The sequence below is a fragment of the Balaenoptera acutorostrata genome, chromosome 3 (genome assembly GCF_949987535.1).
Source record: "Balaenoptera acutorostrata chromosome 3, mBalAcu1.1, whole genome shotgun sequence".
Classification (NCBI taxonomy): Eukaryota; Metazoa; Chordata; class Mammalia; order Artiodactyla; family Balaenopteridae; genus Balaenoptera; species Balaenoptera acutorostrata.
The window spans coordinates 127659950-127686632 of NC_080066.1; the positions used below are offsets into that span (position 1 = coordinate 127659950).

At 35.6% G+C, this 26683-nt stretch overlaps 1 protein-coding gene across 3 annotated transcripts in view; it reads right to left on the minus strand.

Moving 5' to 3' along the window:
- Positions 1-26683, minus strand: part of MDGA2 (MAM domain containing glycosylphosphatidylinositol anchor 2) — an 814155-nt gene that overhangs the window by 13813 nt on the left and 773659 nt on the right. For all 3 annotated transcript variants that reach the window (XM_007192803.2, XM_007192802.2, XM_057544648.1), the window contains one exon: positions 1497-1627. In XM_007192803.2, the coding sequence (XP_007192865.1) occupies positions 1497-1627 (131 nt within the window). The remainder of the gene's footprint in view (positions 1-1496; positions 1628-26683) is intronic.

A 26683-nucleotide genomic window follows, 5' to 3' on the forward strand; every position in this document is an offset into this window, starting at 1 on the left:
TCAATCTGAGGTAAACAATCACTATGAAATCTTCATGTCTAGCAATGTGCCTGGCACACAGTAGTAGCTCAATAAGTATTTATTGTACTGTTGTCTGTGACAATAAATGATTGTCTTGAAGGTACTCAATAAATATTTACTGAATTGATGCCTATGGCAATAAAGGATTATCCTGAAGGAAACATTAATATAACTAGTCCCTTAAATACTTACTTTATATGTTTTTGGCTTAAAAATTTTGTGTTGGCAAGGCAGTGACATAGGAAGCAAAAATATGTCTAGAAGAACATCATTTTTTTAGAAAGAAAGTTTCTTTGCTGCCTATAGAGGTATGTACATTTTAATATTAAGGCTACTTTTATCAGTAATGCTTTGGAGTTCTGTCTTCCCAGTTTAATTTGGTTTAATGATATGTTGCCATAGATTCAACTTCTTTATTCTCTCTTCTTATTCTTTTTCATTCTCTATTCAACTTATTTTATTCTTTTTTTATTCAACTATTTTATTCTTCATAGAAACAAAATAATTACTAGGATCTGTGAATTGAGTTGCTTTTATGTGTTTGTAGATAATCAGCTAGGACTTACTCCGTTATTCTTTACCAGAGTGAACAACTGAATGCATTTTTATCATCCTGGTTAGTTTTAGAAGTGTAATTTCTAAATCAGTCATTAGAATTTTATAGATTAAGTTACAAGAAGAGAGCATTCCACCAATTGAAAATTGGCATAATTGAAGCTCTCTGAATTTCTATACCCTTACTAAATGCCATGAAATGAAATTAAGAAATCCCCAGTAGAAAAACATACTCAGCCTGAGTATATAAAATACATATATAAAGTTACTAAAATCACTAAAACTACATTATTTTCTCCACTAAAATAGTTTATGAAAAATTTTTTCTAGCCATGATGACCATTGCTATAATCATTAAAATTCTTATTGTATATTTGCAGCTAATTCTCTTAATCCTATCTAAGCCTTTCTTCTTTTCTATATAAAAACAAATAAAAGTAACTTGTTTAAAGTTCTCTAATTTTGATAATCAAACTAATAAATTACTAAAATGACATTACCTCAAAGAGACACATTTTGCTAAAGTATACAAAATTCCATCAAGTAAAATTCAAACAGATTAATTGAGAATTGATTATCCAGCTCCCTTTATTATAAGAATCTATGCTGTTTGTCTTCAAGGAAAAAAATACACACATATGATTTTATAGAAACAAATTATGTTTTCTCCAAGCAAATCACTTGAATTCGGATAGACAATTATTCAAACATATTACTTGATAGATGTTAATTAATAAAAGAAAAGGACATTTTCTCTTTATAAAACAACTTTTAGAACTAAAGGGAAACTTAATCATGTGATTTTTGTGATGCTCATGTCAGAATTTTTGCATACGCATTCTAATTTTGCTCAAGATCTGCCTTTAACATTATGCTCAAGTGCAAAAATATATCCGCAGACATGATTGTTCTTTTCTTACCTGAAATGAAGTAATTGGATATATATTAACATGTGCCTCATTCCATCGTTGTCCTTTATTCCCACTTGAAGACCACAGTGGATTCTCTATCGTTGTCTGCCCTTTCAAACGTAGATAAACATTTAAAACACCTAAAAATAACAATGAAATTTTATTTTGTATATTTGCTTTGGCCTCATGTTTGTTTCTTCTTGACTGAACACTTGTAAATTATTAAAAATGAAATTTCACAGAACACTCCAGTGTCTCCTCTTCTCTTCCCCTCTCATTTCCAATCTTGCTCTTAGGACACTTGGCATATGTGGCAGGTCTCCAGAAATGATCACATCTTAATCCCTAGAACCTGTGAATGTTATCTTATATGGCAAAAGAGAGTTAACAGATGTGATTAAATTAAGAATTTTGAGATGGGAAGATTATTCCAAATAACCTGAGTGGGTCCTAAATATTATCACATATATCTTTCTTTCTAAGATGGAAGGAGAAGGAGATTTGATACAGGAGAGAAGGTCATGTGAAAGACAGATAAGATGCAACATTGCTGGTTTTGAAAATGAAGTGAGGAGCCACAAGCTGAATACAGTTAGTCTCTAGAAGCTAGAAAAGACAAGTAGACAGATTCTCCCCTAGAGCCTTCATAAGGGAGCAGCCCTGCTGACATCTTTGTTTTTGTTTTGTTTTTAAATTAATTTTTATTGGCGTATAGTTGCTTTACAATGTTGTGTTAGTTTCTACTATACAGCAAAATGGATCAGCTATACATATACATATATTCCCTTTTTTTTGGATTTCCTTCCCATTTAGGTCACCGCAGTACACTAAGTAGAGTTCCCTGTGCTATACAGTATGTTCTCATTAGTTGTCTATTTTATACATAGTATCAATAGTGTATACATGTCAATGCCAATCTACTAATTCCTCCCACCCACTCCCATTTCCCCCTTGGTATCCATTCATCTGTTCTCTATTTCTGCTTTGCAAATAAGATCATCTATACCGTATTTCTTGATTCCACATATATGAGTTAATATATATTTGTTTTCCTCTTTCTGACTTACTTCACTCTGTATGACACTCTCTAGGTCCATCCACGTCTCTACAAATGACACAATTTTGTTTCTTCTTATGGCTCAGTAATAGACCATTGTATATATGTACCACATCTTCTTTATCCATTCCTCTGTCAACAGACATTTAGGTTGTTTCCATGTCCTGGCTATTGTAAATAGTGCTGCTATGAACACTGGGGTGTATGTGTCTTTTCAAATTATGGTTTTCTCTGGGTATATGCCCAGGAGTGGGATTGCTGGGTCATATGGTAGTTCTATTTTTTGATTCTTAAGGAACATCCATACTGTTTTCCATAGTGGCTGTATCAATTTACATTCCCACCAACAGTGCATGAGGGTTCCCTCAGAAGACTGAGGCAAAAGTCTTCTGAGTACTCAACCCTCAGAATGGGAGAAAGTATTTGCAAATGAAGCAACTGACAAAGGATTAATCTCCAAAATTTGCAAGCAGCTCATGCAGCTCAATATCAAAAAAACAAACAGCCCAAACCAAAAATGGGCAGAAGATCTCCCATTCTGAGGGTTGTCTTTTCGTCTCATTTATGGTTTCCTTTGCTGTGCAAAAGCTTTTAAGTTTCATTAGGTCCCATTTGTTTATTTTTGTTTTTATTTCCATTTCTCTAGGAGGTGGGTCAAAAAGGATCTTGCTGTGATTTATGTCATAGAGCGTTCTGCCTATGTTTTCCTCTAAGAGTTTTATAGTGTATGGCCTTACATTTAGGTCTTTAATCCATTTTGAGTTTATTTTTGTGTATGGTGTTAGGAAGTGTTCTAATTTCATTCTTTTACATGTAGCTGTCCAGTTTTCCCAGCACCACTTATTGAAGAGGCTGTCTTTTCTCCATTCTATATTCTTGCCTCCTTTATCAAAAATAAGGTGACCATATGTGCATGGGTTTACCTCTGGGCTTTCTATCCTGTACCATTGATCTATATTTCTGTTTTTGTGCCAATGTCATACTATCTTGATTACTGTAGCTTTGTACTATAGTGTGAAGTCAGGGAGCCTGATTCCTCAAGCTTTATTTTTCTTTCTCAAGACTGCTTTGGCTATTTGGGGTCTTTTGTGTTTCCATACAAATTGTAAAATTTTTTGTTCTAGTTCTGTGAAAAATGCCACCAGTAATTTGATAGGGATTGCATTGAATCTATAGATTGCTTTGGGTAGTAGAGTCGTTTTCACAATATTGATTCTTCCAATCCAAGAACATGGTATATTTCTCCATTTGGTTGTCTTTGATTTCTTTCATCAGTATCTTATAGTTTTCTGCATACAGGTCTTTTGTCTCCTCTAGGTAGGTTTATTCCTAGGTATTTTATTCTTTTTGTTGCAATGGTAAATGGGACTGTTTCCTTAATTTCTCTTTCTGACCTTTCATTGTTAGTATAGGAATGAAAGAGATTTCTGTGCATTAATTTCATATCCTGCAACCTTACCAAATTCAGATTAGTTTTAGTAGTTTTCTGGTAGCATCTTTGGGATTCTCGATGTATAGTATCATGTCATCTGCAAACAGTGACAGTTTTACTTCTTCTTTTCCAATTTGGATTCCTTTTATTTCTTTTTCTTCTCTGATTGCCATGCCTAAGACTTCCAAAACTATATTGAATAATAGTGGCGAGAGTGGACACCCTTGACTTCTTCCTGATCTTAGAGGAAACACTTTCAGTTTTTCACCATTGAGAATGTTTGCTATGCATTTGTCATATATGGCTTTTATTATGTTGAGGTAGGTTCCCTCTTTGCCCACTTTTTGGAGAGTTTTTATCATCAATGGATGCTGAAATTTGTCAAAAGCTTTTTCTGCATCTATTGAGATGATCTTATGGTTTTTGTTCTTCAGTTTGTTAATATGGTGTATCACATTGATTGATTTGCATATATTGAAGAATCCTTGCAACCCTGGGATAAATTCCACTTGATCATGGTATATGATCTTTTCAATGTGTTGTTGGATTCGGTTTGATAGTATTTTGTTGAGAATTTTTGTGTGTATGTTCATCAGTGATATTGGCCTGTAGTTTTCTTTTTTTGTAGTATCTTTGTCTGGTTTTGGCATCAGGGTGATGGTGGTCTTGTAGGACGAGTTTGTGAGTGTTCCTCCCTCTGTAATTTTTTGGAAGAGTTTGAGAAGGATAGGTGTCAGCTCTTCTCTAAATGTTTGATAGAATTCGCCTGTGAAGCCATCTGGTCCTGGACTTTTGTTTGCTGGAAGATTTTTAGTCACAGTTTCAATTTCATTACTTGTGATTGTTTTTTTCAAATTTTCTATTTCTTCCTGGTTCAGTCTTGGAAGTTTGTACTTTTCTAAGAATTTGTCCATTTCTTCCAGGTTGTCCATTTCATTGGCATATAACTGCTTGTAGTAGTCACTTATGATCCTTTGTATTTCTGTGGTGTCAGTTGTAACTTCTCCTTTTTCATTTCTAATTTTATTGATTTCAGTCCTCTCCCTTTTTTTCTTAATGAGTCTGGCTAAAGGTTTTTCAATTTTGTTTATCTGCTCAGAGAACCAGCTATTAGTTTTATTGATCTTTGCTATTGTTTTGTTTCTATTTCATTTATTTCTGCTCTGCTTTTTATGATTTCTTTCCTTCTACTGACTTTGTGTTTTGTTTGTTCTTCTTTCTCCAGTTGCGTTAGGTGTAATGTTAGGTTGTTTATTTGAGATTTTTCTCGTTTCTTGAGGTAGGATTTTATTGTTATAAACTTCCTTCTTAGAACTGCTTTTGCTGCATCCCATAGGTTTTGGGTCGTCGTGTTTTCATTGTCATTTATTTCTAGGTAGTTTTTGATTTCCTCTTTGATTTCGTTAGTGATTTCTTGGTTATTTAGTTGTGTACTGTTTAGCCTCCGTGTGTTTGTATTTTTTAGTTTTTTTTTTTCCTGTAATTGATTTCTAATCTCATAGCGTTGTGGTCGGAAAAGATGCCTGATACGATTTGTTTTCTTAAATTTACCAAGGCTTGATTTGTGACCCAAGATGTGATCTATCCTGGAGAATGTTCTGTGAGCACTTGAGAAGAAAGTGTATTCTGCCGCTTTTGGGTGGAATGTCCTATAACTATCAATCAAGTTTATTTAGTCTACTGTGTCATTTAAAGCTTGTGTTTCCTTATTTATTTTCTGTCTGGTTGATCTGTCCATTTGTGTAAGTGGTGTGTTAAAGTTCCCCCTATTATTGTGTTACTGTCAATTTCCCCTTTTATGGCTGTTAGCATTTGCCTTACGTATTGAGGTGTTCCTATGTTGGGTTCATAAGTATTTATAATTGTTATATCTTCTTTTTGGACTGATCCCTTGATCATTATGTAGTGCTCTTCCTTGTCTCTTGTAATAGTCTTTAAAGTCTGTCTTATCTGATATGAGTATTGCTACTCTAGCTTTCTTTTGATTTCCATCTGCATGGAATATCTTTTTCCATCCCTCACTTTCAGCTCTATGTGTCCTTAGGTCTGAAGTGGGTCTCTTGTAGACAGCATATATATAGGTCTTGTTTTTGTACCCATTCAGCCAGTCTGTGTCTTTTGGTTGGAGCATTTAATCCACTTACCGTTAAGGTAATTATTGATATGTATGTTCCTATTACCATTTTCTTAAATGTTTTGGGGTTTTTTTGTAGGTTTTTTCCTTTTCTTGTGTTTCCTGCCTAGAGAAGTTCCTTTAGCATTTTTTGTAAAGCTGGATTGGTGGTGCTGAATTCTCTTAACGTTTGCTTGTCTGTAAAGGTTTTAATTTCTCTGTCAAATCTCAATGAGACCCTTGCTGGGTAGAGTAATCTTGGTTGTAGGTTTTTCCCTTTCATCACTTTAAATATGTCCTGCCACTCCCTCTGGATTGTAAAGTTTCTGCTGAAAGATCAGCTGTTAACCTTATGGGGATTCCCTTGTATGTTATTTGTTGCTTTTCGCTTGCTTTTAATATTTTTTCTTCGTATTTAATTTTTTATAGTTTGATTAATATGTGTCTTGGTGTGTTTCTCCTTGGATTTTTCCTTTATGGGACTCTCTGCGCTTCCTGGACTTGATTGACTATTTACTTTCCCATGTTAGGGAAATTTTTGACTATAATCTGTTCAGATATTTCTCAGGCCCTTTCCCTTTCTCTTCTTCTTCTGGGATGCATATAATTTGAATGTTGGTGTGTTTAATGTTGTCCCAGAGGTCTCTGAGACTGTCCTCATTTCTTTTCATTCCTTATTCTTTATTCTGCTCTTTGGCAGTTATTTCCACCATTCTACCTACCAGCTCACTTACCTGTTCTTCTGCCTCAGTTATTCGATTCCGTCTAGTTTAGTTTTCATTTCAGTTACTGTGTTGTTCATCACTGATTGTTTGTTCTTTAGTTCTTCTAGGTCCTTGTTAAACACTTCTTGTATCTTCTCCATCTGTGCCTCCATTCTATTTCCAAGATCTTGGATCATCTTTGCTATCATTACTCTGAATTCTTTTTCAGGTAGATTGCCTATTTGCTCTTCATTTATTTGGTCTTGTGGGATTTTACCTCACTCCTTCATCTGCAACGTATTTCTGTGTCATCTCATTTTGTCTAACCTACTGCATTTATGGTCTCCTTTTTGCAGGCTGCAGGGTCGAAATTCCTCGTTTCTGTCATCTGCCCCTTGGTGAGTGAGGTTGGTCCAGGGGCTCATGTAGGTTTCCTGGTGGGAGGGACTGTGCTCTGGTGGGTGAGCTGAGTCTTTCCCCTCTGAAGGGCAGGGATGCATCAGGTGGTGTGTTTTGGGGTGTCTGTGAGCTTAGTAAGACTTTAGGCAGCCTATCTGCTGATGAGTGGGTCTTTGTTCCTGTCTTTCTGGTTGTTTGGCATGAGGTGTCCAGCACTGGAGCCTACAGGCAGTTGTGCAGGGCCAGGTCCTGATGTTTATATGCATACCTCCAAGAGCACACACACTGATTAATATTCCCTGGGACCAGGAAGTCTCTGGAGGTCCAGCATCTTCGACTCAGTGCTCCCACTCTGGAGGCCTAGGCCTGACCTCTGGCTGGAGAAACAAGAGCCCTCAAGCTGCACAGTGCAACCAGAGAAAAACGAAAGAAAACCAAAACTAAAACCAAACAAACAGACAAACAAAACCCAAGACAAATACCAAAAACAACAGCAAACAAACAGCAGTAACAAACACACAGAAAAAAGAAAAAAAGAAAAATTAAAAAAAAATTCAAGACAACAAAAGAATTAAAAAATGAGCACAGTCAATAATGACTAAACTAACAAAAGAAAATACGACAAATAAAACAAAAACAGAAAGCAAACAAAAAAAGTGAAGGAAAAATATATGCATAAAAACAATTAAAAAATAAAGATAAAAACAAAGAACAAGAAAAAACCCATGAAACAATAAAAAGGTAAAATAAAAATAGAAAAATAAAAAGATATATATTAAAAAATAAAAATAAATAAAAATAAAAATTTTTAATAAAAGATAAAAAATAATAAAAGCAACAACACCAAGAACTGAACAAAACGAAACCAACACAAAAAGAATAATAGTAATAAGAATATTTTCCTGGGGCCTCCTCTGTCAGTGTCCTGGCTCCCACAGTGAGCCAGAGCCAATCCCCACCTCCCCAGGAGGCCTTCTAATACCTCTAGGTAAGTCTGTGGACCCGCTGTGGGCACTGTGGGGCCAGCTCAGACTCTGACCTGGCCCGACTCCCATGTGTACTTGCCCCCAAAGTCCACTGCTGTGAAGACTAGACTGGTTTCAATTGTGGGAACACTCGTTGTCTATTCAGGTATTCCACAGATGCAGGATTTACCAAGCCAATCTCTGGGATTTAATGTGAGGCTTGTGCAGCTGCACAGAAAAATCTCCATTCCTCTTCCTTAGTTGCACCACCCCTAGGACTCACCTTTGGTTTTGACACCTCTGCATGTGTGCCACCCTCAGGCATCTGTTCCTTGCCCAGGCGAGAGGGAGTGAAAGCAGCAGCTGCTTGGGGCACAGTCACTCACTCCAGCTGGGGAGGTGTATGGCGGCCACAATTGGGGTGTATGCTAGCTGCCAGTCACGGTGGGGTCTGGCAGGCAGTTGCAACAGACTATGGCATGCTCGCTCTGGTGGGAGCCCCTCCCAGTGCCCATGGAGGCAGGAGCTGGTGGGTGGGGGTGCCTGTCCCCCACCCCCCTCGTGCCTCTCAATGATGGTGCCTTGTTTTCCAGGCAGATCACGCTTCCTCTAGGGGCATTCCCAGCCATGCATCCCCTCACTCCCATCCCCTCTGCTCTATCCATGCAGCCAACAGCCCTCCTCTCCCCAGATCTGTTCTTCCAACTCCATACTTTAGCACTCAGCCACAACCAGCATTGGTGGACTCTTGACCCAGGCAAGGGCACCCAGGGCTGATTCCCAAGGAGGCTTTGGGATGGGCAGCACTCAGTCCCCCGGAGCCCACATGGGTGGAGGAGACCCTGGCCCAAGGGGTGGGCGGGCCTGTTCAGATGGAAGCCCCTCCCAGTGCCCACAGAGGCTGAAGAAGCTGGCAGGTGGGGAAAGGGGTTATAATGGCAGCTTCACTCCCTTGCCCACCACTCAACAATGACCCCTTGCTTCTATGATGTCCCAGGCTTTTTCTGCAGACTTTCCTGGTTGTGGAGCTCCTTACTCCTGTCCCTTCAGGCTGTCTTTTCACAGCCAACAGCTGTCCCTTCCCTGGGTTCACACTCCAAAACCCACTTTCCAGCACCCAGCCCCCTTCGCAACAGGTGGCTCAAGACCCAGGCCGGAATGTGCAGAGCTGTGGTGTAGACCATGTGTGCAGTTCTTACTTTGTCCTGCCTTCCACAGACCATTCTCTGTGTTCTCCTTTGATCCCTCGAAGGTCCTTTTCTGTCCCAGATGATTTCCCCATTATGAGGGAGTTTTTCCTGAGTGTGGGGACCTCCCCTCACCTTCAGCTTCCCGCCAGACTTGCTGGCCTCTTTTACTTTTTCTTTCTTTCATCCTATTTGGTTGTGAGGGGATTTTTCTTGTCCTTTAGGTGTCCGAAGTCTTCAGCTGATGTTCAGCAGGTGCTCTATGAGAACTGTTCCATTTGTAGATGTATTCTTGATGTACTTGTAGGAGTGACAAATTCCGCATCCTCCTATTCCACCGTCTTGACTCCTTCTCTATTTTTCTTCAGTGTGAAGACAGCCATGTTGACAAGTCTCAGATGTCCATCCACAGCTATGTGCTGCCCAAGCTCTACAAGGGCGACCTGGACCTGCGGGCCCTGCCCTTCGACTCCCCGCAGATGTATATATTCGAGGGGGGTGGCTCAGTCGCTGTGGGGTCATTGAGCTCCCTGCAGTCGGCCACGTCAGTCTCAGAGCAGAGCTTCGACTTCCTCCCTGCTAACGTCTTGATTTTAGCCCCATTATACTCATTTTGAATTTCTGTCCTCTAGAACTTTAAGATAATAAATGTGGTTGTTTTTAGCCACAAAATGTGTGGTAATTTTTGTTAGAGTGGCAACAGAAAACTAATATAGCATGCAATCATTTACTGACTGTCTTGCTCAAAGCTCGACTTGAATTGTTTCATCATCAGTTAGCATCTCGTTTTCAGTCTACTTTTCATCCAAATCTCATTTTTTTTCTTAAAGAATTATTGGAAGATAAAATGAATAGCTTTGTCTCATGACTTGATATATCTCAACAGTTTCATGTCCTGCACATAGTGCTAATAGTAATGATGATAATAATAATACAATATGTTGAACACTTACTCCAGATAAATGAATCCTCTCAACAATCTTTTGAAGTATTTAATATTATTATCCCCATGTTATAGATAAGAAAACTTAGAGTGACTCAGTAATTTGCCTTATGCCATACAGTTAGAAAATAGCAGAGGCAGAATTTGAACCCAGTGAGTTTTAAAATCTCGTACCTTAATGCTAGGCAATCATTATTTTAATAAATATGTTATAAAAAGTCAACTTTATTGTGGTATAATTTACATGCAATAAAATTCTCTCATTTTAAATGTACAAGTCAATAACATTTGATCAATATATATTATAGTGTAAGCATGAACTCAGTCAAGATATAGAACATTTCCATCTCACCAGAAAGCTCCCTCACTTTCCTTTGTAGTTAATCTTCACAACCCCTGTTCCTATGCCAGACAATTACTGATCTGACTTCCTTCATTAACTGATGATTATTGCCTTTTCAAGAATATCATATTAATGCAATTATGCAGTAAGTACTTTTTTGTGTGTCTGGCTACTCAGCATCATTTCTGTTATATATATATACACACACACATATATATATATATATATATATATATATATATATATATATATATATAATCTCCTTTAAAGTCTTTATCTGCTAAGTTCAATGTTTAACTTTCTTTGGTTTCTATGGACTAATTTTTACTTTTCATTGATTACGTATCACATTTCCTATTTCTCTGTCCACTAGTGATTTTTATTGAATAATGGGCATTGGAGATATTATATTTTAGAGACTTTAGATCTGTAATCTTTCTCAGAAAGCAGCTTTGTTTTAACAGACTATTCAGTTACTGATAAATTATATTGAACTTGTATAGGCTTAGTTTTACACTAACAGAGCAGATCTGCGAAAAACCCAAATTGTTGCCCTAGACTCTGACTTTGTGGGAACTAACCTCCAAATCTGTCTTTACTGCGACTCTTGTTGCAGCTTAGATTTAGGCTCTTTCAGGAAAGGTCTAGAGAAGATATTTCTTCAGGGCATAATTCTAACTACTAAGGAAGAACCTGCCTCGTTTTCTTTGTGCTGCCAGGAGCTTTTATGAGCTCTCTTCACTCTAAAATGGTTTAAACTTCAATATTTCCTACTGTTCTTCTCCCAGGACTCCTTGACTTCCCCATTTGTGTTCTGTTGTCAACTCCATAAAAACTGCTATACTGCCCTATTGTAAGCCTTGGGGTTTTCTAGTCTTGCACAAGTACAGCCTAGCCTTCAGGCAAAGACACATGGAAAACCCTCTATAGTCTTTTAAAGTCAACCCTGAATGCATCCCTTCTTTCTGTTACCCTGACTACAGATTCTGTTCCAGCTGCCCAGTACTCTGATCTCTGCCTCCTGAACTCAGTGGGACCTCCACATTCCACTTGAATTTCAGGGCTTTGTGCCAGTGTCAGGAGATTGTCCTCAGTCAGAGAATTGGACTCTTATGGAGATCACCTTATTAGTTTCTCTTTTTTCCATATTTTCATAGATTTCAGTCTTGCCCTGCCTCTTCTCTATTTTCTGAAAACAGTTACCTAATATAAAAGATATTTTAATAGTTGTTTATGGCAGCAGGACTTCTCTGGAACCAGTTACTATTGCATGGCTTCAAGATACTCTCATTTTGATAACTTTTACAGATAATCATGTTAATGGTTAAGATACACATACATATGTATCAGATATCTTGCATATTTTATGCTTTTGTTTATGCGAATATTGCACATACTGAAAAGCAGAAAAGACAATATCAAAATCATCATTAAATTGATCAATCAGAGGTAGCTTCCTTAGTATTTTGTTGTATGTTGCTTCAGTTCTTTTTTTAACGTATATCTACATATGTACAATTGTATGGTGTAAAGTAGTTTATCCTTCAGAATTTTAGAGCAATTTTGTCTAATTATACATAAGACCATGTATATTCATATTATACACAAATGTATAAATATGAATACCCAATTTTTAAACAAAAAATCTGCATTCTTCACATCATAGCTGTCACTTTCTAGCTGGATGACCTTGACTTGATCTCCTAATCTCTCTGCCTCAATTTCCTCATCAGGTGAGTGATGATGATAATAGTAACTAGCATAAGTTTTTTTGGGAAAATTAAAATGAGTTAAAATATGTAAACCATAAATTATGTCTCAAACATTATCTTCACTATATTTTACTATCTATCAAGATATTCAAGTAATATTTCTCTATTTCTCTCTCAGTGCCATAGATTACATTAGTACACTTCATGATGTTGAACTATGACTATACTACAGGAATAATTTTACTTGGTATAGGACTACTATTTTCTTATTATGGTTGATTCAATTTGCTAGTATTATATTTAGAAATAATGCATATATATTGTATTTATAAATAATGTATGTATATGTAACTTTATCCAGCTTTCTTGTTTTATCTTTCCACTTTGCAAGATGACTTTTTGCTTCAGAATCTATTATTGTCTATCTTTTTCCCCTTCAGTGTAAGAAATAAAATCAGTACCTCCTTGGTACTGATTTATTTTCCATAGTGTAGATTCTGTTTGCCTGTTTCTAATGTCCTCTTTATCCAGCTGTATTATTTATGATGTTACATTCTTCTCTGATCTCATCAAGCTCCCCTTTATTTTAGTCTTTTATCCAGTTCCTTCTTTTCTTGGTCCACTGTTGTAACATTCTTATCTTTATTTGTCTCATAAAGTTCATATTCCAATTTTATTGAAAATATAAAGCATATACTGTACAAATTTGCCTTCCCCTGAACTGTCAGTAATTCTTCTTCAACAATATGTGCTTCTTTTACTGTGTGCATGTTAGCCTCTTTTTATACTGTGGAATCTTTATTCGAGCCTGATTTTCTCTCTCTTTTAGTTTCTTCCTCTTTATTCATCTTAAATAGTACTTAGTAATCTTGTGGCATTTTTCCCAAAACTACTAATGGGGCTTCTTTTATATGCACAGGATGGGTGTAGATTTTGTTAGCTCCTCCTCTAAGATCTAAAGCTGGAGGCCAGGTGAATGTGAGGTTTCACTACTAGATAAAGATTTAACAATCTGAGAATAGTGGAAAAGCATTTGTACCTTGAGCCTTTTAAGAGCTGAACTTTCTGGGGTTTTCCCTCTTTGCTCAGTGAGCCACTATGGCAGGGAGTAGCTTTCTGAATCCATCTTTCTATTTTCTATTTTGGACACTCAATGGGGCTCAGTTTTTCTTGCTTGCTGGTGTTGGTCTCTTGTGCTTCAGAAAGGCAATTTTGTGTCAGAAGGAAAAATCACCACAGCACATATTTCTGTGTGATGTCATTGCATTATACTTTAAAACATTAATCCACAATAGGGAGGGGTCCCAAGGAAATCAAGCCCAAATAAAAATAAATTGCATTAAACATTAAATAAAGTGATAATACTTTTTTGAACCTGTTGTCATTGGATTAACAAAGCATTATGTAGCATATACCTTTCAGAAATTATTTGAAGAAATAGCCTGTGTGGGAATTAAATAGGAAAGGACTGCTTGCCTATTCCATGGCCTACCTCTACTATAGCCTCTAGCTGTATCAGTGGTAACTGATTGAGTTGAGCTGTAATAATTTCTATTGATTTCTATTTAAACTGTATTGCTTTTTCAGAAAGGAAAGTATCAGTTATCTTTTTATTTTTATTTTATTTTTTGTATTTCTTAAATGTATCACCTTAGCTTCTTAACCTAGTAGAAGTCCTTCAATAGCTTGCATGTAAAAAAACGAAGCCTGCTCCCTCTAAGCTACCAATGCAGTTCAAGTTGTTTCATACATTAAAAAATTATCAATGGATACTTCAGTAAATGTGAGGTGCTAATGTAAATAGATGGCAGTGAATGAATTACCATTTCATATGGAAGTCTTATTTCTCTTGGGTAGCATGGCCTGTTATTTTGATTAAAGTGACAGGAATCAATCCTGTCATCAAATTAATACATGGAAATTTCTTTTAAATGTTAATAAAATGATTATACACTTTTTAGACTTATTCATTTTAATTAGGCTAACAGCAGTGTTTACTGTATGTCTTTCAGAATTTACTTAAAGTAATAAATACATACCTTTGAAATAAAACACATATTAATATATATGAGTTACCATTACTATATCAATAATGATAGATTATTATATCTATATTGACTGTATTTTATCTCAGAGAATATGCTTTGCTGTGATCATGTTTACTTTTTCTTAAATAACATTTTCTTTTTACAGATATAATATAATTTCAAACTTGAATTATTACTATTTATATTTATTGAATGTGTACTATGTGAAAAATATTTTTCTTAGGTCTAAAGAGGCCAGGTCTAAATTATCCCAGATTTTGAGTTAGTTTTTGAATAGATTATATAGCTAGATTTTACTTAAAAAGGCAAGTATTACTTGTTTTATAACAAAAAGACACTAGAAATATAACTGATTGAAATAAGTTCAAATATATTATAATTTAAATGTCTTATTCTTATGTACATAATATTAATTATATTCCATTTTCCAAATCAATGAATACAAATTATTGATTCACTGGTCTATTTTAGAGCTGATGACAAAAATGCTATTAACAGACAAATGATTTTGGAACTTTTTTTATAGCATGTTTCCAGCTTTTAAGTTATAAAAGAGAATTAAGTACCAAAACTTACTTAAACTTATGTCTAGGTCATCTTGGTCAACAAAATTAGAACTTGCAAAACAGAATAAAGCTATTCAAGAGAAGTTAGATTCAGCAAAGCTGATTCAACCCATTATTATAGTATTACAGTAAGAAAATTCCAAAGTGAATATGATGGATTGTGTTAATACCCTTTAAAAGTAACTTTAAATCCTCAGAGACAGTGTGTTTATGCTTTGGTAAGCACCAGATACCAAAAGGTATGAATTTAATCATCCCCAAGGATTTTCAAATGTTATGTAGTGCCATGACACAAGTTTGAAGTTGGTAAGCAAAACTTAACTATCTTTTTCTTCTGGGTTTCCTAATTCTTATCTTTCGGTCACCAGTCTTTAAGAGTTAGGTGCCAGAGTTAGAGATAACTTTGTTCATCTCATGCTTAGGGATTACAGTCAGAAAGGCTAAATGAACTAAATGCTGTATTATCTCATGAGCAGTGACCTAAGTTTTGGGGTTATTCATGGCATTATTCAATAACACAATTGTTATTTTAATATTATTTCGTATAAGTTGCAGTATAAAATATAATTTGCTGAAATATTATTTATAATTACTGTTACCAAGTTCTCTTCTTTCATTAAGTCCTTAGCATAAACTTACTTTTAATTATTTTACTATAAATATGTGTTTTATATGTTTTAGATAAATAATTTAAATATATGTCCTAAAATGTGTATACTTTTCTTTTTAATAGACACTTGAAATTACCAAGTTCATATAAATTAATCTGTAATTTGCTTTACTCCAAAGCCTGGGGAATCACTTGAATATAAATCACATTTTTATTCTAATCAGTAATACAGACTCATTAATTTGAGTTTCAAGATGTGCCAAAATCACCTAGCTCCAGGGAAGAGCCATGTCTATTGATAGGTAATTGGTAACATCATTTGTATTATACACACAGACAAAATGGGAAATTATAAAATCATTCTTTTCTGCTTGAATAGAAACAGCTACATGCATTCATTGTTATTATTTTCTAAAATATATAATTGCAATGATATCTTAAATAAAAAGTGTCTGTTCACTTTCTCCAGTCATTACCATGCCTTCTTGTATCCAGCTGAATCTCTACATTAGTGTCCAATAAATTTACTAAAACATAGCTTTCATCAGGCTTTCTATTTCTCTGATATATGCAGAGACCTTATATAGATCTTGTCATTATATGGTTCTAAAGTCGAGCAGGACCCTGTGGGGCCCTCCCAGGTACAAATCCTTTCCAAGCCCTCCATTTCTTGTTTATAGGAACAAGGCTTCAGTTTCCTAGACCTTTCAGGACTACCAAAGGGCAAATTCAAACAGGTGCTAACCAGAAAAGTGAAGGAATGCAGAAACAAAGGAGAAACAGTCAAGAAACAATAGTGCAATGATGGGGCAGGGTCCTGGTTCCTCCTGAAGAAGTATACATAACAACATCTTCGAATTCTTCTGCAAGAACTAAGGCCCCCACCTAGGTGGAGGATGGTAACATATGGCTGAGCACAAGATTCCTGGAGCACTGCCCTGTTACCTCAGCACCAACCAATCAGAAGAAAGTCTTATACCCTGCATCCCTTACCCCAAATTTTGCCTATAAAAATGCTTCCCTGAAAACCATCAGGGAGTTTGGGCTTTGTAGCTTGACCTGTGTATTCTCCTTGCTTGGCTTTTGCAATAAACCTTTCCCTGATACAAACTCTGACACTTGGGTTTGTTTGGCCTCACTGTGCATAAGGCACACTAACTTGCATTCAGCAACACTTACCTCTTTTAGAGGATGGTTTACATTTCTTTTCTTCCTTAGAAACTTTATTTTAACTCTGCTGTTCTAGGTGTTCTCTCCTTGTTCACCCATGGCATGGGCCTGTCATGCATTTTTGGTGTATATTACTTTTTGGCTTTTATTCAGTAATTTATTACCCTAAATAAATGATAAACTATTTGATGGATAAGAACCTTTTATCCCAATTCTCTTTTATCCTTTATAGTTCCCTAAACACCACTAGGCACATAGCATGTGCAATTCATCCTATTGAACAGAAATGAGTGAATCTAAGACCTAAGGGTAAAAGTACTCATCATAATAAACCTACACTTCCAATGAAGTTAGTTTAAAAAGGTTGGTACACTGGATGAGAAACAAAAGCATTTAACTTATTTGCTTACCATTAATTTGATTGATGAATAATACTGTTTATTAATTACACTGAAAACGAGATGTATATTTGAAACACGAGACTTTCTCAGTCACATTATTAATTTTGTTTAAGCATCCTAGCTTCTACTATACATTGTCTGAGGGAATGTAGGGGATCAGAATTTGCCACCCTAAAATATGTCTCTTTGGCATATTAATTGTTTTAAGCTTGTTATTTTCTGAGAAAGAGCAGAAGTGGGAAAGACTCTAAAAACCAAGTAGGAGTTGCCCCTTTGTAAGAAACATGTACATTTATAAGGGAAATCTCCATTTGTAAGTGTGTCTCCCTCTTATACCTGGACACATGTATACATGAGGACAACCAGGTCTCTTGAAACTCTTATCAATAGAGAAGGCAATGACTTAAATCTGTATCACAATCACCCGGTTACTGCGCTTTTCCTGGTAACCTCCCATAGCTGACTCTCCCCCCACCCTCAACATCCTCTTTTATCTTTAGCTGAGGAGGGTATTCAAGGTGAGGACTTTGGCCATTTTGATGAGTTACTCAGTTTTTCTGGGTCTCTCCCATGTATACATGTTACTAAACTTTGTTTGATTTTCTCCTGTTAATTTATCTCACGTCAATTTAATTCTTAGACCAGCCAGAACCCAGAAAAGTAGAGGAAAACTTCTTCCTCCTCAACAGGACCAACATCAATGAATAATTAAATAGGAAGAAAATAAACTTAGGGATAGTTGGTGGTTCAAAACCAGAGACTTAAAAGGTAAATGTACTACATATTACATATGGTCTTATTAGAGAGTCTGTGACAAGGATCTGTAATAATATTTTGATTATAAGTGGTAATAAATCATGGTTAAAGTCTACCACCCCCTTAAAAAAATACATCTTAATTTAACAAAGCAGTTTACTGAATGAATGTCTTCTTTCTATTGCATTGTTTTCACACTGATGACATTGGCATTATCAGTATTAACGACAAACAAGACTTCACTGAAAGCATTATATAATTCTTAACAGAAAGAGTGGCTTAATATCAATCATTAACAAACAGCCCACTGTCGGTAGCTATCCTCTAACATTTAAATGTAGAATACTAAATAACCTTATCTATTCTCTCAGCCACCAGGGAATTGTCTTTTTCAAGGACCTTAATTCCGAGAAATTATCAAGATTTAAGTATCTGAAAATTACATATTTATTTTGCTGAGATTCTTCTACAGTCAATGTTATTAAGACTCTAAAATAATGGCACCTTAATATTTTTTTTCAGGCTCAAATCGACCCTCACGTGGTATTTAATGCCAAGGGGAAAAAATATATGAGTAGATTTTCTGTTTTACAAATATATCTGAGATATAAGCAAAAATGTTGATTTAAAAAAATACTAATCAGAAGAAATATGATCTTTGACTAAAATAAGAATAAAAATCAGACTCCTAAAATCATGCAAAAGATTGTCACCTTTACTTTCTCTGCACTTTGTATAAAAACATTTAAGTCCCCTTTTAAAAATCTTTGAATGTCAGCACTGAGAAAGCTTTAATCCAGCTCTTGCTAAAGGATAACCTGAGATATCTTATGAAGAGAAACTTAATTGAGGTTAATTTCAGATTCATTAAATTTTATTTCTACATTTTGTTAGATCATCATAAGGTAACATATCTGGATCATAATATTTCAGCTGAAAACCCAAATTTTATTCTTTAATGTATTATGGCCTTTCAGTATATACAATTTTTATTTGTACATGTTTTATGTTTTTTCTAAAAATACTACACGAAGATATTGCTAAGAGTATAGCAATATCTATATAGTATAGCAATATCTATATTGCTTATAGATACTGAGTACTTTTACAAAATACTAAGTACTTTCATAAAGATAAATTTCCCTTTAATTAATTAAGAAATATGTGACACTTTTGTTTTCCTCTACACTTTAGCTGCCAGATAACTTAAATTCAAATTCAAGTTAAGTCAGTGATTAACTTCTATTTTTTTTCCAACCTATCCTATAAGGTCTTGGTGAAACTACCTTCTGGTTTCAATCTAAACTCATACTTTCATTTCCCTCATGTTGTCATTCTTCTAGCACACTCAGAAGCTAAAGTATCTATTTTTGGATGATTTTTAAAAAATCTATTGAGCATTTGTTTTTTCCAGAGGATCAAATATAAATAAATCATGCTATTGCTCTCAAGGAGCTTACAGTCTAACCGGGGTCAGGGTGACAAACATTATGACAAAGATGTGCACCAGGTGTTATGAGAACAGAAGGAGCAGGAAGGATGGGGAGGAATTTTAGCAGATGTCTTTGAGTTGGATTTTGAAGGAAGAATATGAGTAACCTAGATGATTAAAGAGGAGAAAAAGTACTACTTCTACCATATGTTTTAAAAAAATATTCATTTACTTAATAAATATTTATGGAGTGGTCAAATAAACATTTACATTTGCAGGGTACCATGTGATGGGAAGAATCATTGTTTCTGCTCTTCCCAAGCATACAGTTCAAGCAGGACAAAAAACAGAGTCTGTAAAGAAGCCCAGATACAACACAGATTGATTCGGAGAACTTCAGGTATAACTGGAATAAACCATGGAGCTGCCCCAAGGAGATGTCAGAAAAGCATGTATCCTTGAGGCCCTAACATTACTAGTTTTAGAGAATGATCTTTATCCCCAGAAACTAGGGTCAAAGAGACAGCAAGGAAGGCAGTTAGCAGACTAATTCAGTACAATACACAAGAAGGGATGGAGAGTCGAACTGAGCATTATATCCTAAAATACATTTCAAAACGCTGAGAATTGATGTCCTGATCTCCAACCTCTCCAACTCTCTCTATATCCCTGATCAGTATCGATTTCCTTTTACCACTTTCCTAAAATGGTTTACTCTTTGAAAATGAAACCTGTGCATTTATTTTAAAGAGAAAATAGAAACTGTTCGGAAGACGAATTTCACATCTGCTTGCTGTTCTTGCATCTAAGAATGAATCAGAAGTCACATTCTTAATTGTTTTCATCCCATCTCAGTAGAAGAGACATTAGTATCCTCTTCAAGGCTAACCCTCCACCAGACCTCTAAATTCTCATCTCTTCAAGAAACTTGCTTCCCTCTGATTTGTGTATCTCTAAACTTACCCTTTCTTTTAACTCTTTTTTCTCTTGTTTAAGTCCTTCTACAATCCCACGTCTCTCTACTTTATCACTTCTTCCTCACCCTCAAGATTCATGAGAATAGATGTCATTAATGAACTCCTTTTCCTTGCTTCCCATTTGTTCCACAGTGAAATTAGCTTTCTAGAGGCACAACTGTATTTGAACCATTGTTATCAAGTTCAATGAATGTATTCATAAGTGTCTTTTGTATTTTTATATTTAATTTCCTGGTATGTTATGATGCTTATATTTCACATTCTCATTTCTAGAAATAAATGAAGTACATATTTTACTGATTTTTAATAAGCTCTTGTCATATCCAGTGACCTCATATGAGGTTCAATTTCTTTGTAAGAAAATTAGAAATTTAGCTGATTAATCAATCAAAATGCCTACTAGTGGTCATAGGATTGCTGAAATAGTCTTATATTATTGTCAATAGCCAGATCATGTACATTGTATTATATCATGTACATATAAATCAACAGTTAAAGGGTGACACATTAGAGCTCTCATTTATTTTTTCTTAAATCAATTTTGATGAAAACTTAACAAGAAACTGTACCACTGTGGCAGATAACCTCTAAGATGCTACCCAATGATTTCAACCTCCTAGGATTAACACTCTTGTGTCATTTCCTCCCCCGAATGTGAGTTGGAACGATCAATCAGTTATAATAAATAGAATAAGTTATGGGATACCACTTCAGTGATCAGGTTATTAAAAAGTCTTGGGCATGTATTTGCTCTCTCTTCATAGATCGCTTGCTCTGGAGGAGGCCTGCTGCCATGAGACAGTCCTATAGAGACATCACATGGCAAAAAACTGAGAAAAGCCTCTGGTCGACAGCCAGCAAGAAATCAATATCCTTAGTCCAACACCTGTGAGGGAGTGAGACCTGCCAAAAACCTAGTGAGTGGGCTTAGAAGGGTATCGTCCCCAAATGAGGTCTTCAAATTAGACTGCAGTCCTACCTGACAGCTTATCTGCAAACTCATGAGAGACCTAGAGCTACAGACACTCAAGATAAGCCATATCCATACTCCTGACCCACAGAAAATGTGAGATCATAAATGATTGTGTTTTAAGGTACAAAATGTGGGAGAAATTTATCATGCAGCAATAGATAAGTAATATAACATATCTAACTTTATTTCAAAGAGGAAACTCTTTTCTAAATAATGAATAACTGATCACCCTTTTTTGTATTATTAAAAAAATTGTGACTCTTCTCAGTGATATATTGTCCGTTAGTCCCAGTTAAAAGAGCAATGATTATTTATGGTTGATCAAGAAGTAATAACTGCAAGTAGGCTATTAGAAATCCAGGACAAATCATTTTTGAATCTGGATTTCCAAAAGAAGGAATAAAACTAAGACTGTAATTTGTAAAAACCAGTGACTATAAATGCACCCCAGTTTAACAGATGAATGAGTGTCTTAGAATAATATTTGCAAAGAGGAAGGGTTTTAGATACAGGCAGCATCTCTCTAATGAGGTAGTTCACCTAGCCATCACTGATTAGTCATGTCTGGAACAGATATTTTTGCCTAGATTTTAGTAAGCAGCATGATTGTGTCCTGCTGAGAGGGAACCCAAGTGACAGACCTAATACCTGCAACCTTCAACCATCTGAGGAAGCAGAGAAATGGCACAGGTACCAAAGTGGTAAATGTTTGAGAACATGGAAGAAATGGAGAACTGCCTTCTCTTTGAAATAAGCAGAACAAAACTAGCAGAACAAGCAGGCATTCACTGACAATAAAGAGCATAAGAATGACAACTGTGAAGTTAAAAGTATATTGAAATTATCTTGGGATTCAGCCTAAATATGCAGAAAGTTTGAGAGGGAGCTCTAAGGTAGCCAGCCTCAAAAATAAGGTAAATACATAGTTTACTCATTAAAGTAATTCAAAATATTGATCTTGAAATTATTTACTTAAAAACCATTTTAAATATGCCTGTTCCAAGGTAAATCGGGAGAAAAAAACGTCCATGAAATATATTCGAAATAGAGAGTAAGTAAAATCATACCTCATCAACTAAAGGGAAGAATTAGAGTTGAGCTAATTCTATCTTTGTAATGAGAGTAATCTCACAATAAGTAAGATGGTTTGGTAATTGTGTGGAGATTTATTTCCTTCATAGTTTAGGCCGTAGTGAACCCATGACTATTCTCATAGTTTTCTAATTGCTTTTCCAGTCTATATTCTGTTTCTCAATAATTTTACCCACACTTATAAGATTTATTTTTCCAAATCATAGATCTCACTATGCTTGCTGTCTGCACAAAATCTGTAATAACTCCGCCCTGACTACTAAATAGCTAAGCTTTCACAACATTGCAAAGGTCTCCCTGAAGAGTGGCGAAGCAGGCAAACTATGTGTCCAGCTTCCCAGATTAGTATTTTGGCTTCACTACTTATCAGTTATGATATGATGGGCACGGTAATTAAAATTCCCTACATTTTAGTTTCCTTATCTATAAAAAACAGGATAACAATTTTAATGAGTGCAAATGTTTACTGTGAACATTAAGAGAAATAATCCATCACGTGTTAGGAATAGTGTCCTGGTCCATTATGAGTACTTCATAAATATTAGCTATTACTTTATTATTGCTAATATTGCTGCTCTTTGAAATTCAAAGTAACCTAAGATTATGAGTGTCTACCATCTGATAGAAGAGTTTATATATGTTATCTCATTTAACTTGAACTAAATAGGAATTATTATTCCTATTTTACAGATGAGGAGACCAAGATCCAGACATTTTAAATGACTTCTGTAAATTCTTACAGCGACTGACTGCTACAACCAAATTCCCACCCAGGTTTCCTAACTTCATGTTGAGGGCATTTTTTACTGCATAAGAGTTTTCCTTTCTGGGCTTGTCACCTACTGCTCCACTGTGAAGAATACCGGTAATAATGTTGGCTATGAATCTGAACACCAGCATAACCAGTTACTTGTAATTCATACAAACTCACTGAGGTTCAGTTTTCTCAACTGTGAAAGATGGATAATGATGCTCATTTTTATAAATTTATTAAAAGGATTACTTCACTTAAATAAGTCTAGTAGCTGGTGTATATCATGTGCACAATTTTGTTACTTTATATGAAAATATTTACATTTTTAGTTTTGTTAAATTTATCTTAAGACAATGTTATCCTCACATCTTGCATTTTACTTCCCCATTACCAGTGCTTTAATCTTCCTTATGCTTATCTCTGTCTATTGAAAATGTACACTTCTTTCATAGAGAAACATTTCCCTTTGTCCCAAAGCATTCCCTTATCCTCCAAATAGACAGAGATCCACAATCCCTTGCCAACCTCGGTGGAGCTAGATATGCTTCACCATTCAGAATTTTGTCTTATTTTAGAAAGCTAAAAGAGTGTATGTCTTGTATATTATGTGACATCCCCAGGAAAGAACTGAAACAGAATCCCATAATTAAACATAGTAATATTTTTGCTGTAAATAGTACATATGTTCACACTCATTTGGATAAATAAAGACTATACATATGTTCATATCACTTCAGGCCAGATATTCTAACACATGTAGATCAGGTTAGCATGTGTTGGCAGATAATTACGTTTAAAACAATTTTGTGTTCAGTTGTTTTGATTTTAGAATTGTACATCAAGAATATTAGATCTGTATGAATTCCTTCCATCCCCCGCCCTTACCAGGTTTGTTAGGTTCATTCTCAAGGTTATGTGGTATTCTGTCTAGCATGATTGCGTATTTACTCATCTTAGCCTTTGTTACTCTTAAGGTCTCTAAGAGCAGGGAGTGTGTCTTCACATATTAAACATACAAACATATTTGTATGTTTTTCAGGATCAAGGATGTTCTTAAATCCTACTCGGTGTGTTAGGCATACTTTATAAACAAGAAACTATCACCAATATTCCAAAAGTGTAGATAGTGCTAAAAGCACTTGTCTTCCAAGTATGGCAATGCTTCTTTTCACGGTCATTAATATACACTGAGTCGTTATTCAAGCAAATTTCTTTGGAAAGTAACAGAGTAAATTATACCGGTATTAATTCCCAAGAAGATCTCATAAAGAACTTAACCTATTGATGGTCTGCCTGAATTAGGATTCTAGAGGAGGTAGGTAATGCACCCAAATTTTGAATTTTAATATAAATTTGGGAAATTAGGACATGATGGGGGAACATTCTTAGCATCTTATTTTGCAATTTGCCAGTAAGCCGTTTAAAAGTCAATGATGAGTCTACCCACCACCAGAGCCTCACATCAAGCCTCTTAGATAGCCTCAACCACCAGAGGGCAGACAACAGAAGCAAGAAAAACTACAATCCTGCAGCCTGTGGACCAAAAACCACAGTTACAGAAAGACAGAGAAGATGAAAAGGCAGAGGCTTTGTACCAGATGAAGGAACAAGAAAAAACCCCAGAAAAACAACTAAATGAAGTGGAGATAGGCAACCTTCCAGAAAAAGAATTCAGAATAATGATAGTGAAGATGATCCAGGACATCGGGATAAGAATGGAGGCAAAGATTGAGAAGATGCAAGAAATGATTAACAAAGACCTAGAAGAATTAAAGAACAAACAAACAGAGATGACCAATACAATAACTGAAATGAAAACTACACTAGAAGGAATCAATAGCAGAATAACTGAGGCAGAAGAACGGATAAGTGACCTGGAAGACAGAATGGTGGAATTCACTGCTGCGGAACAGACTAAAGAAAAAAGAATGAAAAGAAATGAAGACAGCCTAAGAGACCTCTGGGACAACATTAAACGCAACAACATTCGCATTATAGGGGTCCCAGAAGGAGAAGAGAGAGAGAAAGGACCAGAGAAAATATTTGAAGAGATTATAGTCGAAAACTTCCCTAACATGGGAAAGGAAATAGCCACCCAAGTCCAGGAAGCGCAGAGAGTCCCATACAGAATAAACCCAAGGAGAAACACGCCGAGACACATAGTAATCAAAGTGGCAAAAATTAAAGACAAAGAAAAATTACTGAAAGCAGCAAGGGAAAAACGACAAATAACATACAAGGGAACTCCCATAAGGTTTACAGCTGATTTCTCAGCAGAAACTCTGCAAGCCAGAAGGGAGTGGCATGATATACTTAAAGTGATGAAAGGGAAGAACCTACAACCAAGATTACTCTACCCAGCAAGGATCTCATTTAGATTTGATGGAGAAATCAAAAGCTTTACAGACAAGCAAAAGCTAAGAGAATTCAGCACCACCAAACCAGCTCTACAACAAATGCTAAAGGAACTTCTCTAAGTGGGAAACACAAGAGAAGAAAAGGACCTACAAAAACAAACCCAAAACAATTAAGAAAATGGTCATAGGAACATACATATCGATAATTACCTTAAACGTGAATGGATTAAATGCCCCAACCAAAAGACATAGACTGGCTGAATGGATACAAAAACAAGACCCATATATATGCTGTCTACAAGAGACCCACTTCAGACCTAGGGACACATACAGACTGAAAGTGAGGGGATGGAAAAAGATATTCCATGCAAATGGAAATCAAAAGAAAGCTGGAGTAGCTATACTCATAACAGATAAAATAGACTTTAAAATAAAGAATGTTACAAGAGACAAGGAAGGACACTACCTAATGATCCAGGGATCAATCCAAGAAGAAGATATAACAATTATAAATATATATGCACCCAACATAGGAGCACCTCAATACATAAGGCAACTGCTAACAGCTATAAAAGAGGAAATCGACAGTAACACAATCATAGTGGGGGACTTTAACACCTCACTTACACCAATGGACAGATCATCCAAAATGAAAATAAATAAGGAAACAGAAGCTTTAAATCACACAATAGACCAGATAGATTTAATTGATATATATAGGACATTCCATCCAAAAACGGCAGATTACACGTTCTTCTCAAGTGCGCACGGAATATTCTCCAGGATAGATCACATCTTGGGTCACAAATCAAGCCTCAGTAAATTTAAGAAAATTGAAATCATATCAAGCATCTTTTCTGACCACAACGCTATGAGATTAGAAATGAATTACAGGGAAAAAAACGTAAAAAAGACAAACACATGGAGGCTAAACAATACGTTACTAAATAACCAAGAGATCACTGAAGAAATCAAACAGGAAATAAAAAAATATGTAGAGACAAATGACAATGAAAACACGACGACCCAAAACCTATGGGATGCAGCAAAAGCGGTTCTAAGAGGGAAGTTTATAGCTATACAAGCCTACCTAAAGAAACAAGAAAAATCTCAAGTAAACAATCTAACCTTACACCTAAAGAAACTAGAGAAAGAAGAACAAACAAAACCCAAAGTTAGCAGAAGGAAAGAAATCATAAAGATCA